The sequence below is a fragment of the Mustela putorius genome, unplaced genomic scaffold (assembly GCF_011764305.1).
Source record: "Mustela putorius furo isolate JIRA1106 unplaced genomic scaffold, ASM1176430v1.1 tig00000145_pilon_pilon_pilon, whole genome shotgun sequence".
In the NCBI taxonomy this organism is placed as follows: Eukaryota; Metazoa; Chordata; class Mammalia; order Carnivora; family Mustelidae; genus Mustela; species Mustela putorius.
In genome coordinates, this window is record NW_025421294.1 from 35120834 (window position 1) to 35140374 (window position 19541).

Genomic DNA, 19541 nt, shown 5'->3' on the forward strand with positions numbered 1-19541 from the left:
GAATCACGACTGGCGTTGTAAGACAGTCCTGTTTTAAAAATGCTTCCTGTGCCTTAAACATGAATGCCTGGTTCCTTCTGGAAAATTAATTGTTGCTAATAATCAAAGAAATGCAGCTTAAAAGCCCAGCAATTATTAAAAGCTTAAAAACTGTTCACGGCTAGGAGGAAGGCAAGCACGGAAGGACACTGTCAGCCCCCGCTGGCACTGGGAAGCCATGTGTGGTGATGCTGCTTCTCCAAGGAAACAGAATAATGTGCACCATTAGTAGAAAAGTCAAAAGTACTTAGTGGAATTTTTAACACTAAAAATTCACTTGCACGAATATTCTTTTCTTCATTGTATAATAATACATGCTTATTGCAAACCTTTTAGAAAATACTAAGCTGTACAAGAAAAAAACATCACTCATTGTCACACACCACTGAGCGATGACCTCTCTCAGTCTTTGCTTTACGCATTTAAAAGTACTGAATGCATTATATGTGTATATGTCTTAAAGCTTTTTTTTGGGTTATAAATGCATACTTATTATATAAAAGAATGAAGAAAAATTGTCCAGAGTGCTTATTACCAGAAAACCTGGTAATATTTTGGGGCACCTGGGTGGCTCAGTGGGTTAAGCCGCTGCCTTCGGCTCGGGTCATGATCCCAGGGTCCTGGGATCGAGTCCCGCATCGGGCTCTCTGCTCAGCGGGGAGCCTGCTTCCCTCTCTCTCTCTCTCTGCCTGCCTCTCCATCTACTTGTGATTTCTCTCTGTCAAATAAATAAATAAAATCTTAAAAAAAAAAAACCCTGGTAATATTTTGATATATAATTAATCTTTTTTTTGATACATAATTTGTCTTTTAAAAAGATTTGGTCTATAATATAGTTGAGATGTGGAAAAATATGAAGTTAAAAAAAGACAGAATATAGATATATAAACAAATGTAAAAAAATAAGAGAAATACTGTGAACATTGGAGGTAAAAGTACCATCATGGTTATGTTCTACACAGCGGACATGGGATAGTCTTACAATGACGCTGTTGATGATCTATTTGTTGGACCAGATATTATGCATTTTAATTCTTATAAAAACCCTGAAAGTCTGATATTATCCTAGTTTTACAGATAAGGAAACTGGAGTGACACCTGAGATTAAAAGTCAGGCCTTTCTTGAACCCAAAGCCGTGCTCCCAACCAGCACGCTATACGGCCTCTTGGTTCTGTTTTTCCATCGATCTAGAAGTACTCGTAATTACTATTACTATATTATAAAGGCAAACCCTGATTTTGGAATTAAAGTCATTCAAACCCTCCTGGGTGGTGGGGAGACTCCTGCTTTAATATCTGTAGTTTTCTTCATTCATATCATCTGTTCCTTTTGTCATGATTGACATCACAAGATGATTTTACTACTATTTGTTACCATTTTATTATATTTTCAGAAAACCAACTTTGGACGTCCTGGATCCTCCTATTTCTTATCTCCTTCCTTTTTCTTTTCCCGTGGTATATTCTTTCTGTTCCTTTTCGACCTTAAGTTGGACATTTAGTGCTGGATTTTCAGCCATTCTTCCTTTCTAATAAATACATTTGAAACTATGATTTCCTCTCAAAGCAACACTTTCTTGCTGCTTCCCACAAATGCTGGTAAGGATTATTTCTCACATGTGCAGGAGAATGGAAGACTGCAGCATATTTAAAGATTTTATTTATTTATTTGACAGACAGAGATCACAAGTAGGCAGAGAGGCAGGCAGAGAGAGAGAGGGGGAAGCAGGCTCCCGGCTGAGCAGAGAGCCCGATGTGGGGCTTGATCCCAGGGCCCTGAGATCATGACCCGAGCAGAAGGCAGAGGCTTTAATTCACTAAGCCACCCAGGTGCCCCTGTAGCATATTTATACAATTGACTATTTCACTGCTGTAAACCGTGAATGAACTTCGCTACACGCAGGAATGTGGATGGGTCTAGCTACATGGTATTAAATAAAAAAGAACGAGCAACAGAAGACTGCATGTAGCATGACACCCTTCCTTATAAAGTTCCCAAAGAGGCAAAACGAAACATTAGGAAAATATATATAATAAAATTTTTTAAATGCAACTGTCTGATAAATATGAAATGCAGCATAATGGTTCAATCTGCAGGAGGAAGGAGTATGGGCTGGAAAGAACCTACAAAAACACATAACTTCTTGGTCATATTTGTATTCACGAGTGGGCAGAGGGCTCATGGATATTCATGATATCATCAAACAAAATAGGGTCATGTTTGGACCAAGGAGGATAGTGCTAACAAACCAAGGAATATGAGTAATCCTGTGCTACCAACTGGGACGTAAGAAACAAAAAGAAAAAGAAACAAACGTATAAGCAAAAACCAGGAATAAACTTCATTTAAACCAAGGCCTATGTAGGAAACTCCTTAATGGATTTTCAAATCCTTCAATCTCTAAACTGTAACAGCTTTATATATTAAGGGCTGACCTTGTGTTGGGTGTTCTCAGCATTTCATATATACTATCTCTACATCACTGAGTACAAGGTCAACTGTCCGACGCTGGTATATATTAGAGAAATAAACTTTTCTTATGTTAAGTCCTGAGCTTTTGGGGTTTGGAAAGTAAATAGGTGTTATTACCCCTCTTTGGATGTGAACAAATGCATCTGTAATGGGCTCAGAGGATAAATTCTGAAGGTGTGGCCCCCTCCCACGGGGTATGGCTCTAGGCATCAAGGTGATTTCGAGGCTCCCTCTCCTTGACATTTAATGCCCTATTTAAGACCAGTAGGAGTTGAAGACAGAAGTGAGAGAGCAGATAAAAGGTGGAGTTCTTTATCAGGTGGAGCGGACCTGAGAAAGTTAGTTCCAGCACACCTTGTCGGCCTTGGAAAGCCTCGGGCATGAAAGGCTATACCAGGTCCGGGGCCCCGCTGGGGGTATTACCAAGGCAGGAGCCTGGTAACCCTCATACAAAAGCAAAACAACAAACTCCTGCTCTCTGTGCCTTCACGTCAGATCGGCAAGAGGCAGAAGACCTCGATGTATCCCGTGCTGATTTAATGCCCATCCACCCAGTTCTCCCATCAAAAGCGGGATTTAAGGGTAGTTTGTGATCAAAGTACACAGTAAGGATTTTAAGGCAAGAAACTAAGCAGGAAGAAGGGCAGCAAATAAACCAACCACAGAGGCTACGTGCATATAACCGCTGTCCCTGGGGCGATCTTTAAGTTTGAACACGCCTATGTTGCGGCTGCCCTGGCCAACAGACTGGATGACGAGAAGCCCTATTTAAAATTTTTTATAAATGCCAATTTGTACCAGAGTTAACCTGACTCTTATGAAAGAATAAAGCATTCCCAAATGTAATGGTGGAGCTGGATAAAGAGAGTTTGGAGATTCTACAGGTGTGTCTTGCACTTCTGCCTCTATCTCTGCCTCTTAGAGACTCGGCTTCATTCATCTTTTCGACTCTCAACTTCCCTTCAAGTGGAATAGGGTAACAGCACCCGCGTCTTCAACTGGTTTCCAGGATTAAAACTCATGATGGTTCCGAGGAATAGCAAATACATGCCTTTCCTTTTTTTTTTTTTTTTTTTTTTTTACATACCTTTTCTGAGGAAACAGAGCACAGCACAGAGGTGTAGCAAATACCAAACTTAAAAAAGAAACAAGAAAAAGACAAATGAAAGCATTTTCAAGTGGATGACTTCCAGATTCTTCCTCTCTTTTACTTTTATAACAATCCCCTTTCTTCTGAGCACCATATTTCCTTACAAAAAATACGTCTTGTTTGTCTAATTTTATTACAAGGACCATCAAGATGATTTTAAAAAACATCAAGAGACCTAGCAGAAGTTTAAAAGAGAATCATGCAAATAGTCCCAAACATTCTCTACTTCTGTCTAATTTTTGGGACCGTAAGTTCCAGATGTTCTGGGATGGCCTCACTTTCAAAACTTTTATCCCACGTTATGAACCTGTTCCTTCACCTTTCACATGCTGTGCATCTACCTTTAAGAAAGAAATTAATTCCACTCACCAAAAGCCAACTAATCCAACTTGAATAGGTGCGCTCATCCACGGGAACCTCTGTTTTGAGAGAGAAATTATTTTGGAGACTTTTCAGACAGAGACAATTTCTTCTGCTGATTAATAGGGAGGAAATGCTCCATGTTCCAAGGCCTGGGTTAGTGGAATCTGGGGGTGACACTGCAACAAGCATATTAGTCCTGACTTCCTGCAGCCTCCTTGATCGACATGCGAAGATCAAGTGGCCTCTCAGTTTTTTCTCTTGCACGTGTCATCTGCGAGATGCTCGGCTCTGAACAGGTAGAGGAATCGTCACCTCCTACCGGGGAGGCGGTGCAGCCCGGTGTCCAGGCTGACAGACAGACAGACCTATATGCAACCGTCTGCCCTGTTGCCTGGTTCCCGACTGTGGGGACAGGGCAGCCAGAGCCTGCCCTCTCTAAGCTTTGGTTTCCTTATCAGCAGAATGAGAATGGCAACAGTTGCCTCCAAGTGCGTGGGAGCTGCGCCAGGTTGACATTTGACAAGTACCCAGGACAGAGCCTGGAGCATAGGAGGAATGCAGCAGACACTTTCCTCCTCCCCCACAGCTTCCCTGTCTTGCTTTTAGTTGCTGTCAATATGGTTAAAACTACTGCTGCCACAGAAAATTTTTGCCTGTAGCTTTTTTTTTTAATGGAAATGAATGAATTGGTTGGTCTTTTGAAGAATAGGCACTGTTAGACTTTTAGTTTTCAAAAAGGAGTGGTACCAAAACATGCAAGATAGAGAACAATGGGATAGATGTTTCTAGAAACAAGGCCCCTGAAACAGCGGCAGCCGAGTCGTGCACTGGTTGTTATGAAATCAGCCAACTTAGCGCAGAGTCAACACAACTTGTTAAAAGATCATGATTCCCAAGAGGCTTGCATGAGAGGCATACCCTGGTCCCCGAGAAGACTCCTCTGGCACAACAGTATGTCACGCAGGTTAACGTGAGGGGAGAGAGGCATGTACTAGAGAGGAAGGGAGAGATGTCATCAAGAGGGGACAGACCCACCCCACAAAGGACAGGAAGAAAAGGACATATTGTATCTTGGGTAACTAGCTCTGTGTGACGATGACGGATCTTCATAAGGAGACGTATGTCCTTGCCCAGGCACTTGCCAGACGTGACGTCCGTGCTGGGTGAGAGAAGGCAGACTAAGTGCTGAAGGAGATTGTGTGGAGGATGAACTTGAACCTGAGAATGGCCTTCCGATTTAAAGTGGGCTCCAGTCTGAAGCCAACGGGGCTAATGTGTTATCCCAGGGGCCAGCTGTAAGCAGTCTCAAAGAAGGTGTATATGAGCGGAAGGTGGACTGTGGCTTGTGCTGAAGGTTTCGATGGAAAGGCTCTGAGCAATGACAACAGTCCTGGACAATTCTGACTTAACCCAACCTGGATGTCATCCCTGAGTCTCCCAACTCCTCTCTAGCACCCTAACCACTTGACTCACCCCTACCTCTTAAACAGCACTTAGCCTGAGATTCCGTGAGTGAGCTGTGGAGGTCTGGTCTTCCCCTACATACTCACACACTTAGAATCATGCAAACAGAGGATACTGTAATTAAAGAGTAATCATAAATGTAAAAGACATAGATTCAATGAGGAAAAAGTTCAAAAAGTTAGTATGGCTCTAACAAAAAGTTACTACTAACTAACTACTAGGTACTACTAACTAACTAAAAAGTTACTACTAACAAAAAGTTAGTATGCCTCTCTGCCAGCGTCTTTTTTCTCATAGCTTTGCTGACATACAGTAAACCACATGTATTTGCCGTGTACAACCCAAGTTTTTATACATATACTCGAGTAGCTGTGAAGCCACCGCCATGATCAAGGTCGTGAATGTATTCGTCACCCCTAATGCTTTCCCTGTTTCTTGTGCCCTTGGCAGTTCCTTTCTCTTTCCTGAACCCTGCACCCCATTCCCTGGCAACCTCTGATCTCCTTTTTGCCACTACATATGTTTATATTCTCTAGCATTTTAAGTATATCTATTCTTTTAGGAAATCATTTTGGGATGCATTCGGGTGGCTGCACGGATCACTAGTTCATCACCCTTCCTTGCTGAGTGAGGAGTTCCATTATATGGAAAAGGCACAATCTGATCATCTATTCTCCTGCTGACGAACATCTGGGTTATTGCTGGTTTGGGGGCTATTGCAAATAAAGCTGTTGTGTAGCATTCATCTTTTATGGACACAGGCTTTCATTTCTCCTAGGAAAACCGCTAGGGGTGAAATGGCTGAAGCATCTATTTTGCTTTTTAAGAAACTACCAAACTATTTGTATCATTCTTCATTCTCACCAGCTGTCCAAAGTGGCTGTATCATTCTTCATTCTCACCAGCAGGATATGGGAGTTCTAGTTCCTCCACATCCTCACCAACACATGCTGTGGTTGGTCCTTCTGATTTTAGCCATTCCTGTAGGTGTTTGGTCACAGCTCATGTAGTTCGAATGTAGATTTCCCCAGTAAATAAAGATATTGAGTGTCTTTCATGTGCTTATTTGATATAGGATATGTATTTGGTGAAACACCCATTCAAACCTGCTGCCCATTTTTAAAACTGGATTGTTTTCTTAAACGAGTACTGAGTGACTTATATCTTCTGGATAGAAATCCTTGACCAGATACAATCTTTGTATAGATTTTCTCCCAGTCTATTTCTCGTTTCATCTCTTACAGTTTTCAAACACCAGAATGTTACCCTTCTGATGAAGCCCAATTTATCACTTTTTCTCTTACGAACTGCCTTTGCTGTTTTGTCTAAGAAAACTTGGCCAAACTCTCAATCTCAAAGGTAGTCTATTATATTTTTTGCTAGGAGTTTTACAGTTGTTGATTTTTATGTTTGAAGTATATGAACCATGGGGAATTAATTTTTATATATTATTACTTTTTATATATGGTCCGGTCAACCCCCTATATAGGGCCCCAATGCCAGGCACCCCGGCATCCACAAGTCTCCCAAGAAGCCATGCTGTGTCCTCTTTGTGAGCTGCTGCAAAGCATGGAGCCTTGAGCCATCCTCTTCTAGTCTTTGCCACCACCTGTCATTGAGGGTGTCAACTCCTCTATTCCCTGTGCTGTAACCAGCAAGGATCAGAACCCCTGCCATGCACCTCTTTCTGTCCCTGAGCTGTACGGTCCCCACGAGCAGGACTCTAGCTCTGTTTCTATGACTCAGCTCCTCGCACGTTGTGTGGCATGTAACGGGCACTCAGCAAAGCGTAGCCGAGTAAATAAATGAGTGAGTAGGTAAATAAATGCTACATCCGCATTTAACTAACAGAAAGTCCTGATAATCTCCAGAGTAGCCAGAGCAGCCACCTTTTATTAAAGAACATATGGAAGGAGTAGAACTTAAGGAATGAGGAACCACAATCTGACCCAAACCACGTAAACTGGACTTACTCCCAGTGAAAGTGCCTCAAGGTAAAGGGACCACAGGAGTTATTCTTCGAGAATGCGGTTCTTCGAAGGGCCGGGGTGTTGGCAGTGAGCTTTCTGGTTTATCACAAAGATGTCTGTGAGTCTCTTGTCCACTGCGGATGCTTTTTTCCAGCGTTCCACTGGGGAAAAGGTACAGTGCAGGGGGAGGGATGAGTCACACTGACTGCTCCCCAAGCTCACTGCTAAAAAACGCCAAGAATGTGCCATTTGTTTCAAGTCTGCAGGTAGGTTTGGCCACGGCTGAAGTAGAAGCCCAGTTAACCACCTCCCTGCAGAGGGGCACACGCAGCCACCGGGGCTCTGGGAACAGTCAGGGCACAAAGGGAGGCAGACACTACCCACGTGGACATAATAAGCCGTGGGACAAGTGGACTCTGCACCCTCTGTAGAAGGGGCACAGTGAAGCCGGCCCCTCCCGAGGCACGGGCAAGTGCTCTGGAGGTGGAAGAGTAGGGACAGTAAGACAAGCCACTGGCCTATGTTTTAGCAGGAGCTAGACTCTCAATTAAGTCCTCTGGGCAAAATGCAGTATTTCAAGCTGCACTTGGGGAGTGGTATGTGTGGTATGTTCAACAACATTCCGCCATTCCCTTCCCAAAGCAACGTCCTCCTCAGAGGGCTGGGACAGGACAGCCACAACCAGACACCCTGTAGCCAGCGGGATGCTGGGACTGAGTGTCGGCTACTCTGACCACCGCTCCAGACCTTGCCACAGTGGTTCTGAGGCTGGTGGCCTCTCTCAGCTCCCGGTGGGGTCCTTCAGCGCTGGAGAGTGGGACAGACAGAGGGCTGCTTTGTGAAGGATGGGCGAGGTGGCACATCTCCAAGTTATTACGGGTGAATACAGTATCAAGTAAAGCTAAAAGGTGCATACTGAGGAGAGGGAGGAAAACAAAGTATACACTCATTTATTAATGTGAGAAAGCCCATAGCACAGTGGCAATGGGGAGCTAACTTCTTGTGCATTTGCTGGCTCCTTCACACAGAAAATGCCATTAGGCTGTATCTGTAGCAATTTCCATCCATCAGAGCAAGATAATGATGTGAGATACCCAACTGGGTCTCTGTCCAGTGTTTGTCACTCAGAGATCAGAGACACTCTGGCAACTTTTCCAACAATGCTGAGACCCCAGGAGCGCCAAAGCACACCTGCACTTGGAGAAGAATGTACCAACCTCGTTTCCTGTTTTCCCCAGTGCCTTCTCAGCATTGCTGGAGCTTCAGATGCAGACTTTATCCCAGCATTTCTGGAATCCCCAGCCACGATCCGGCGCTAACAACAACGTAAGTCTGAAAGGTTGCCTGGTTCGACACATGCCCTGGCTGAACCACTATAATCCTAATCCTAAGGCCTTCCCGGATCAAGAGCCAGGAGAGAAGAACGCAGGGCATCAAGTCGATGTCTGCAAAATTATGGGTGTCCTGGAGGGGCCACTCACTGCCAGTGTCCCCGAGGGATGCTGCAAACTCCACTTCAGTTAACTTGATAAGTTTCTTCTTTCAAAGCCCAGATCACTTCCCATAAGTAAAGCAGGGATGGATAGAGAAAGGAGCACTAATTTTTTTCAGATTATTTGAAAATCACAGAGATGTCAAAGCTGATGAATTCCAAATGTGCATGTAATTTGGTAATTTCAGGATATAGTTGCTGCTCTAGTACATAAACTAATCCATTAGCAGCTTTTAAGGGTTCATCCTTTTCTGGGCTTTGCACCAGAAAGAGATTTGGGCAAAACTTCATCATTAATTCTCAGAAGAAGAGCTCAGTGGCTACATCGGGTAGGTAAAATGCCAGATGAATCCACAAAGACATTTTGGTCCGTACCAACAGCTTTCTTGCTTCCATGTATGTAACTGTTTTGTTCTTTGGGACAGTCCCGTTGCTACACAGCCACAACAACACACTGCACAATTCATACCGACGTGTAACATTGCTAGAGGAGGATACTCATGGAACAGAAACTTCTTCCATGTGCCCAAAGCACGCAAACAAGAATAGGAGAAAAGGTGCCGGAGAGAGGGTCCCCTTTCCCTAACGTGGGGCTGGGGTACTGACAGGTGACAACCTGGCTACATGAGTCAAAGGAGGCACTCAACATTACTGTTTCCTCACAGCAGACTTTCTGGCTTACTTCTCTAAGAACACCCCTATACTAAAAGTGTTTATGAAATGCTCACTTAGTGCTGAACGTAGCTTTCCTTTTGGGGCGCATGGGAGGTATAAGGGTCAGTGAACATACTCCTAATCAATGACGTCATTCAGGAAGTCTTTAGCTTGTGAACTATGTCCTCGTTTAAAGCTTTATATATCATCCCCCCGATGTTACGGTTCTGTTTCCCAGAGCCAAAGCAATTCACCCCAGGAGAGCTGTGGTCTTCCCCACAACACACCTGCTCCTCCAGCGAGAAACCGGGCTCCTTTTTCTTGGCAGATCTACCAGGGCCACTTTCCAAACCGCATGAGCCAAGTGAGTCACCCTGTTCTACCGTATCCCGCTTGTGAAAGAAAGGGAAAATGAGGGTGAAGCACGAACACTACTGCTTTAAACCGGGAAGCTAGTAAAAGCAGCGGGGAACTATCGAGAGTCCTTGCTCACAGTGTCATCTGTAATATTTTCAGACCCTGAAGGGAGGTGGCTGACAGATTAATGAATGGCTTACTAGATATGATCACCAAAGGAAAATACACTGGGCACTATATTCAGGGTCCTCTAAAGCTACTACTCCAAACTCTTTTTTCATGTCTGGTAGTATGTGTAGTGACTTACACACACGTCATCCCAAATTCACAGTGTCTCTTCATGATCACCTGGCTGGCATCCGAGGGATGACCAAGATAAGCCGTAACTTGAGTACAGCCTCTCAGGAGGAATGGGTAGCCACCTTCCGTTATGAAAGTTTTTTCAAAGATCTGAGATCAGAAGAGAAATGTTCCTGGAAACATCTTTTTATTTGCACAAGTGCCCAAGTGCCAGTGGCCTTCAAATTCTTTACGCACTGGGTAGGAAATATTCTGTATTGTTTGAAGTCTGGAAAGGAATTGAGAGGAATGAGACAGAGACTAGAACTGGGGCTTACCTTTAGGAAGGCTTTCTTCTCCAAAGTGTTCATGATAAATGGAGGGATGGCTGCAAGGAAAAGACAGATCCATTTCAATCTTTCTTTAATATTTATTTTCAGTTCACACTTTTTCAACTATTTCACAAAAGTGAAATATTTCACAAAAAAGGTGTATGGCACTGTTAGGCTATTTTCACACTGGCAGAGTGAAATTATTTGCAGTAATTCTTTAGAATGCTTTAGCATTAAAAAAAATTTAAAACAGTGTAATAATGCTCTTTACCAGCCAGAAAATTTTATAATCTTGAAGAGAACTTTACATTTACCTTGAAACAGTACAAACCTCAGGAATTTTCCCCTTCTGTGCTAATTAAACAAATGCAGCCTCCCCTAGGCATCCCTCCCACGTGGAATCCAGTCAAAAGATTCTGCCTTAAGAAAAAAATTCCTGCCTTGAGGAAGAAAAGTCACCTAACTTCTCTGGGCCTCAGTGTTCTGTTTTCCTCCTCAATAACATGGAGAGAATTCTGTCGAACTGGCTGTGATCGTTGGAGACAATAATGCATGTAACACCTTGGGTAGTGGTAGTACATTATTACTTATTATTGACATTTATTATTATAAATTATAGTACAATTTCTACCAGACCGAACTGTCACATCAACCACTTCCACATGGCAATTACCTCTATAGCTTCCACTGGGACAGAAAGGTTGTGTTTCTTCTCTGGGGACTCATTAATGTTTAAAATAACCAAGCCACTAGAAATAGATCTGTTGGGCTGGCTGAGCTCCAAAGGGTTACCTCGTTTTTCAAAATGAGCAAGAACAAAACGCAACCCGAAAGCAAATGCAGGACAGAGAGGTTGGAGTTGCAAGCCTGATGGCGGCAGACGTGGAAATCCGGATACTGCGGGCGTGCTGGAACAGGCGCCGCAGCCCCTCGCGGGTTGGTGACCGTGTGCTGGTCCCAGACTCTGGGGACCCTGGTCTGTTTCACGACTGTGGTTCCCACAGCACACCCACCCCCGCAGCGAGCACCGCTGTCTCCTGAGGACGCCAAGGGATTCCTTCATTCAATCATTTAACAGTGGCTACATCGGATAACCTGAATGATCTGGGATTATAACTGAGGCCACTATAATGTTCTGCAAAATTTTCCTTCAGGTCCTTTTCTTCAACTTTGGTTACCTACTCCTACTCGTGGGCTGATGAGACTCACGATGACAAAAGGCACTTAAAGACAACAAAAGATACTAGCAGGACAAGGTGACAACAACTGATTAAGTGTGCTTCTTTTGACAGCTTGGTTAATAGCCAAGTGCTTTCTGCATTCAGCTGAGATGATGAAATTAATCCCACTAATTTCTTTCTTTCTTCTTTTTTTTTTTTTGTAAAGAGCACTAGACTTCCCAGGCCCTCTGTTTCCTGAGTGAGTCTGAGAATCTTCTTTCGACCTTGGTCTCAGAGTGGCTCCAGGAAGTCCTAGGAGTGGGTGAAAGGGTCTCAGAGGAGCCATAAACGATGCAGATTTTGGCTGTGGGTCATGTCAACTCCCAGCCCTATGGACAAAACTGGGCAGAAACTTGGCACACATCTTCATAGCTGCTCTAACTGACCCGACTTGGTTTGTATTCCAAGGGTTTCTCATCAATACAAGTAAATCTTTAGTAGAAATTATTCTGATTCAAGAACTTTTAGAAGTTTCAAGGTATACGAAAACCAAAATTTTTGCCTTCAAGTTCTCATCACCCGTACTGTCCCCACCTGGGTCCAAACCAGCCCCATCACTGGCCTGCTGTAGCGAGCCAGCCTCCTCGCCAGGCTCTGGACCATCGCTGTTGGCCCTCTTCACGCTGCACACAGCGTGGATGTCACACCCCTAAAGCCTCAGGACCACACCACTCCCGTGCCCACGCTGCTTCCAACCCCGCAGGCTACAGCCAGGGCCCGGGGACAAAGAGCTACTAACCCATGCCCGGGGCTGCCATTAGAATCCTGGAGACGACGACTTGCGTGATGGCTTGTTTTGCAGCGTTGGCTGACTCACCCAAGCGGTTCCCATTCTCATCTGTGACGGGAATGCCAACTTTGAGCTCCCTGCCGAGCAAAACGCAGGCAAAGAAGTTCACAGAGGCCCTTGTGAGATGGCTGGAAATGGCACTGTGCTCTGGAACGTCAAGTCCATACTGAACCCAAATGCCCACTCGAGTGTCATTTTTGGCACTAACAGGTCTATTTATTTTTTAAAGATTTTATTTCTTTGAGAGAAAGAGAGAACAAGCAGTGGGGAGGGGCAGAGGGAGCGAGAGAAGCAGACTCCCTGCTGAGCAGGGGGCTGAACACGGGACTGGAGCCCAGGACCCTCTCTCTCTGCCCCTCTCCCTGCTCACTGTCATGCTCTCTTTCTCAAATAAATAAATTAGCAAATAAAATCTTAAAAAAAGAAAAGTTAAAATAACACTAGTAAACTCCTTGGGAAAAAAGTGCTGTATTTTTAATAACAATGTAATTCAAAGGGTGAACATGTTAACTTAAAGGTAAGGCTAATTTCTATGCTCACATGCAAATCTCAGCAGCTTTAATTATAGAACACGGCATTAGTGAGTAAACTCACCACACTGACACGGGAATCACTAGTCTGTGGCACTGCTGGATAGTTAACTCTGGCCACTAGCACTAAAATTATAGCTCCTGTTTTACACTGTTCTTCATTATCCATTCCAAAATGCTTTTTCATGTTCTTTCTTCCCTTTTCATTTCTGCCAGTTCTATAAAAATACTTCCAAAAATATAGATTAATATTATTTTAAACCCATTAAAACATTTCTGGGGTAGGGGGGCAGCCTATTTTAGAGAACAGACTTTCTGTGCATGGGCCTTCTTTGCCTAGCTCTAAACAACCAAATGTTAATTGGAAATAGGTGTTTTAAACTTTTTATTACACAGAAGTAGAGAGAGTATTCTAACCCCCCACATACTCATTAGCCTACTTCAATAATTAGCAACTCATGGCTAAGCTTGTTTCATGAACGGAGCTATCCTTGTGCCCACAACAGATTACTTGGAAACAAACCTGAGGTCCCATGTAATTCCATCCATAAATATTAAAATGAATTATTAAAAGTTTCAACAAAATGAATTACTACCAGACTGAACTGTCAAGCACCCGTCCTTTCTAAGACTGCATATGAAACTTACCTTTGCCTCATTAATGGGATATTAATGCAATTAGCAGCAGCCACGGCAGCAAAGGGAACAAAACGTCCTATGAGTGGTGAGACATGCTGCGGGAAGAAAAATCCCAAACGCATTATCTTAGTTTGCCCGTGTGACTGAATGCAAATACTTACTTCTCCTTGAAAGCTTGCTAAAAACATAGTCATTGGTGTGGCAACTCAGGCCAGGGGTACTTTCAAAACTTGTTTCCTGGGGATGTTTGTGGATTTCCAGCACGGGTGCACTGGGACAAGGTGGGCTTCCAAGACATTGACCAGATTGGCCTGGATGATGGACCGGGGTGGGCTTTGGTGTCACAGGGTCTTGAGTTCAGGAGCTGGCGTCTCCACCTTTCCAGAGGTGTGGGTGCGGGCACACTCCTCGGCACACAGCCTCTAGTGGGCAGTTAGGGTTGGGGAGCACTGGCCACGTAAGACGCGGTGCCAGGGATGGACCAGGGGCTTGGCAGGGTTGGCTGGTGACAGCACTTCTGAGACCCCACTGAGACAGGCAGGCAAAGATAATGATGGTAACAAGAAAGTCCTAGGAACTATTTTGAAGTATTTTGAGAAATAATGGAGAGGCCTGGGGCAGTCGGGTAAGAACAAAGGAAGAAGCCTTACTGGGGTAATAAAAATCCGAGTAAAAATCCGAGTACCTTGGTTAAGGCGTTAAGTCCTAGAGCTGTTGCCACGGCACCAGTTGTCGCGGAAACGTAAGCGGCTCCCAACTCACTGCAAAGAAAGGATAGAGCGTGAAAAACAAGTGCACATCAGGAAACTCGGGTCCGACACTTTCTGAGAAAATGAGGGGACCCTGTGAAAGGGCGTGATTAAGAAGGAAGAGCCCACAAAGCCAGCCTCATTATCACTCTACAAACGGGCCAACGCAGACTGGAAGCAAGCAGCCCCCGGAAGAGTGGCCTTTCGTGCGGACAAGCCGACCAGCACCTTCAGCAGCGGCCGTAGGGAGTAGGTCCTGGGGGCGGGGCATGGAGGCGCTGCGAGTGTGTAGGGAACGGCATCTTGGCGGAAGTGCGGCAGCATATCTGCCTAAATTAAAAGTACTTCTCAAAATATAAATACACATACTAGGATAAAACGTCCATGCTGCCGGTTCTTAAAACTAACTCGCTGTATCAAAATCCTGAAAGTCCCATCTGCAACAGGCAGTTAAGCACAGCTGTTTTCTCTTATTTTAAATACGATTTTAAGGGCGCCTGGGTGGCTCAGTCAGTTAAGCATCTGGCTCTGGGTTTCGTCTCAGGTCATGATCTCAGGGTGGTGAGATCGAGGCCCACATTGGGTTCTGTGCTGGGCATGGAGTCTGCTTAAGGTTCTGTATCCCTCTCCCTCTCTCCCCCGCCCCCACCCCCGGTGTGCTCTCTCTCAAAAGATAAATAAATAAATAAAATAAATAAAATAAGTGTTAATTCAAAGGGCTGGAAGAAATGAAGGTGTGCTAAACACTGTTGGTAACAGATTTCCACAGCCTTTGTTCCATATGGTGACAAGAGAAGGCTACGGACTGTCAGAAGCCATCTAAAGTGACAAAAAAGAAAACACTCTGAAGCGTTCTCCAAGTTGAGCTAAAAGTTTTGGTTCGCTAATCTCTTAAGCCTGCTTGAACGCTTTTTTTTTTTTTTTTACAGGAGGCAATATTTTAAAACCTATTACCTTCTGTTTGGCTCTATAGATGGCTTATTTAAAGACAAATCCTAAGTAAAAGTCCCCTTGGTTTCTGCAGATTACACTCTGGACGCCGCTAATTTTGATGGGTTAACTGGCCATAGGCTCGGGGTAGACGGGGGCACAGCCTGTCATCTGCCACAGGCTGGCCCTCGCCCTGTGTCCTGCCTGAGGGTGTGCCCGCCAGCATCCCTAACAGCACGAATGACGTCTGAGAAGGCAGGCTGGACAAGACGGTCATCTTGATGGGAAGGCAGGAGGAGAAAGGCTACTGGAAAACATGCTCCATGATATTCTGAACAACACCAACAGTCTACACACCACTGACTCCAACGCACACTGGCAGTACGGAGAACGATTAAGTCTCAGGGTCTTACTTTACAGTGAGGGGAGCGTCTCCGCTTCTGTTGGTGTAATTGACCACGGCGTTGAAGGACTGGTTGATCCACTGCCAGAACAGCACCGCCGGTGTGGTCCTAAAACAGAGCATCCATCACACACCGGCCATCGCCTATGATCTAGCCTCTGGGCGGAACAGAAAACGTGAACACCAGTAACCACAGAGGAGATGGACTGCGGAAGGAGAACGCTAGGTCAGAGACCGTGTGTCCTGCATCGAAGGCTTGGGACCTGAGTGGTGGGACAGAAGGGCGCCCTCAGATTCTCAGCCTCCTTCTTTGGTTCTGGGTAACCCCAAGCTCAAAGGGCTACAGTAAGGATCAAGTCATCCTCCTTAAACCTGATCTTAAATCTGCAGACAGCCTGGCACACAGCAGACACTCAGTGCCCCTTCTCTTGGGGAGAAAAGCCAGCTGTTTGTAGGTGAAGGAGCCCTGCTCCCTCCTCACAGCACGTGAGACCTCCGAGTCTAGTCTAGTCTATGGCTGCGGCTATGGCTAGGGCTATCCATCTCATTTTCTTTCGGGTGTTAAGAGGGAAAAATTCAGTCTCCTTTTGAATGACTATTTATTTAGCACCAGGAAAAGTTAAGGCCACCCCCTCAAGCTATGACATTTACACAAAATGGAACTCAGCATGGAATGACATTTATTTCAATAAAACTATTTACATACAAAAAGGTACTTTAAGCATCTGAGTATAAAGTGAAGGGTTGTTACATTTCCAGAACTTACCTATAAAATGTCATCATACAACCTGTGATGGTCATGTTCATTGGAACCTGAGCTGACATTCTTCCTATCAAAATCATCTTTTCACCCGTGTCAGGATGAAAAGCTGAATCATAGATGTACTTTGCTCTCCATAATTCATTTTCGGTAAGACCTGGAGGAATAATTCCTTGCCTAGGGAAACAAGTAACAAGGACAGAAAATAATAAGAAAAATAAAAAAAACCTGTTCATTTCCAATAGCTCACCAGTGCTCTACAGACATGCCGCTAGAAAGTTTTAAAGTTTACCCTTACCTAAAACAACTGTGACTGTGGTAAAATTTTAGTAACCCAAAAGAAAGTAAATGCAATGAGCATTTCAAACCCATGTATCTCAAACCGTCTGAAATTTTGAAAAACAAAAACTTATTTTGTATCTTAAAGTATTCAACTCTGAAATACCCTTGTTTTAAATGACATATTTAAAAATGTATTTTGAACTTTGCAAATTCTATAATATATTCAACCAATTAGACAAAAGCTGTGGCAATCAAGAACATCAATTAATTTTTATATCTACAGTCTGAAACCCTAGATTAGAAGGACTCATTGTTTTATCCTGTTATCAAAGAAACACATGTTCACTGCTAAAAACTTAGAAAATACAGACATTCATTAGTGCAATTAAACACTGAAGCCCTTGATTACTCCTGTCCACTGAGACTGTTTTGTGAAGACACAGCCACAGTCTTGCAGATCTGTCTATGCCCCCTCAGGATCTCTATGAACACCATACCTGTTGCTTTAGGACGACCTTTTAAAAATGAATATTATTTTGTAAATGCTTTTCTGTATCTTTAGAGCTTCTTCTCTATCACCTGTACTGGGTTGAATAGCATCCCCCCAAATTCATATCCACCCAGAACCTCAGAATGTGACCTTATTTGGAACCAGGGTCTTGGGGCGCCTGAGTGGCTCAGTGGGTTAAAGCCTCTGCCTTCGGCTCTGGTCATGATCCCAGGGTCTTGGGATCGAGCCCCAAGTCGGGCTCTCTGCTCCGCAGGGAGCCTGCTTCCTCCCCTCTCTCTCTCTGCCTGCCTCTCTGCCTACTTGTGATTTCTCTCTCTGTCAAATAAATAAAATCTTTAAAAAAAAAAAAATGGAACCAGGGTCTTTGTGGATGTAATAGTTAAAATGAGGTCATGCTGATAAGGGAGGGCCGTAAATCCGATGACCAGTGACCTTGAATGCCAGCCATGTGCAGACAAAGAAGGTCCTGTGATTTCTGAGGCAGAGACTGGAATAATGTGGCTCCAAATCAAGGAACATCAAGGCAACCCTCGGGCCACCGGAAGCTGGAAGAGGAGAGGAAAGATTCTCCTGCAGAGCCTTCAGAGGGCAGTGACTCTCCCGACACCGACACCGTGGTTTCCGACTTTGGCTTCCAGAACTGCAACAGAACAAATTTCCGCTGTCTGAAGCCACTCCGTAGGTGGTAATTGGTTACAGCCGCCTTAGGAAACTAACACATCATCCTTTTAAATGCTTCAGTCTTCCACCGCAGGATTCTAATAGTGGATTATCCCAATCCCTACTGCGGATCACTTTAATTACTTCTAATCTTTTCCATTTGTAAAGGATGAGGAAGTCAATCTCCTTAATAAATCTCTCTCCTGCATCTAAGATTAATCAGAAACAAATGCTGAGCCCAAAGTTATGTAAAATTTTGAGGCGGTGAATATGTTTTTTGTCATTCTTCTCTACTTGAGTATGTCTGTGGATCCTGGGGGCGGGGCAGCACCCTCACTGCCAAGCGGCTCTCGTGTAAACTTGACCCAACTTGACCTGCTGTAGGCCAATCTTGTTAGCTGTGTTATCTGCTCCCCTGAACATTTTTATCTTGATGTAGTCAGTTAGGAATAAACGCAGTCTTTGCCTAGAAAGGGCTGACTTGCTTCAGGGTTATACAGATATTCACCTCTACATCTTGCACTTTCTTTTCTTTTTTTTTTTTTTTTTTTTTTTGATTTTATTTATTTATTTGACAGAGAGAAATCACAAGTAGATGGAGAGGCAGGCAGAGAGAGAGAGAGAGAGGGAAGCAGGCTCCCTGCTGAGCAGAGAGCCCGATGCGGGACTTGATCCCAGGACCCCGAGATCATGACCTGAGCCGAAGGCAGCGGCTTAACCCACTGAGCCACCCAGGCGCCCCATCTTGCACTTTCGTAACAGGGTTATTTTTCGGTTTTTTGTTTGTTTGTTTGTTTTTAATTGTCACGGAGGTTTTTAATTTATTTGGAATTTATCTTAAGATAGGAAAATGTTGAACTTGCTTAACTTGACTTGACCATTGGCTGCTCTGCCACCCTAACACCCAGATTGAAATGCTAGAGTCATCATCAATTGAGATCCTGTGAATGCTGGGTTTGGTTGGTGCTGGGGCTTTCTATAACGTTCCCACTACCTCTACCCTGTGGGGCCCAGGCCCACCCTCCCACTGACAATCTATTCTATGCCTGGTAGAACAGCAGTCTCTCCTCTTTCAAAAGTGCCTAAGTTATGTTCATTCTTGGGGCATCCGGGTGGCTCATTTGGTTAAGCAACTGCCTTTGGTGTCAGGTCCTGGGAAGGAGCCCTTGTCAGGCTCCTTACTCAGCAGGGAGCCTGCTTCTCCCTCTCCCTCTGCCTGCTAGTGCTTGGTCTCTCTCTGTCATAAAACAAAAACAAAAACAAAAACTAACCTAAGTTATGCTCATTCTTTTTTTCGGACAATGCTTAGAATTATTCTGTCAGTTTTATAGGTGAGCACAATTGTATTTGGACTGAAACTATACTGATTTGGAGAGAATTGACACCTGTACTGTATTAAGACTTTTCATCCAGACTTACTGCATGTTTCTCCGGTTATCAAAAGCTTCTTTTAATGACCACCCCCAAGTGGGCCTGGAACTGCTTCACACTTCT

At 44.2% G+C, this 19541-nt stretch overlaps 1 protein-coding gene across 7 annotated transcripts in view; it reads right to left on the reverse strand.

Annotated features, from left to right (window-relative positions):
* Nucleotides 1-19541, reverse strand: part of SFXN1 (sideroflexin 1) — a 37675-nt gene that overhangs the window by 2239 nt on the left and 15895 nt on the right. For 3 of the 7 annotated variants that reach the window (XM_004737572.3, XM_045075593.1, XM_045075594.1), the window contains exons 3-11: nucleotides 16601-16771; nucleotides 15845-15943; nucleotides 14438-14513; nucleotides 13762-13847; nucleotides 12533-12660; nucleotides 10580-10629; nucleotides 9893-9997; nucleotides 4032-4081; nucleotides 3600-3647 (exon numbers count right to left, since the gene is read on the reverse strand). In XM_004737572.3, the coding sequence (XP_004737629.1) occupies nucleotides 3600-3647; nucleotides 4032-4081; nucleotides 9893-9997; nucleotides 10580-10629; nucleotides 12533-12660; nucleotides 13762-13847; nucleotides 14438-14513; nucleotides 15845-15943; nucleotides 16601-16771 (813 nt within the window). Of the gene's footprint in view, nucleotides 1-3593; nucleotides 3648-4031; nucleotides 4082-4943; nucleotides 5017-7462; nucleotides 7621-9892; nucleotides 9998-10579; nucleotides 10630-12532; nucleotides 12661-13761; nucleotides 13848-14437; nucleotides 14514-15844; nucleotides 15944-16600; nucleotides 16772-19541 lie in introns of those variants that run through there. The other 4 variants (XM_004737573.3, XM_045075596.1, XM_045075595.1 and 1 more) reach the window with 3 other exon arrangements.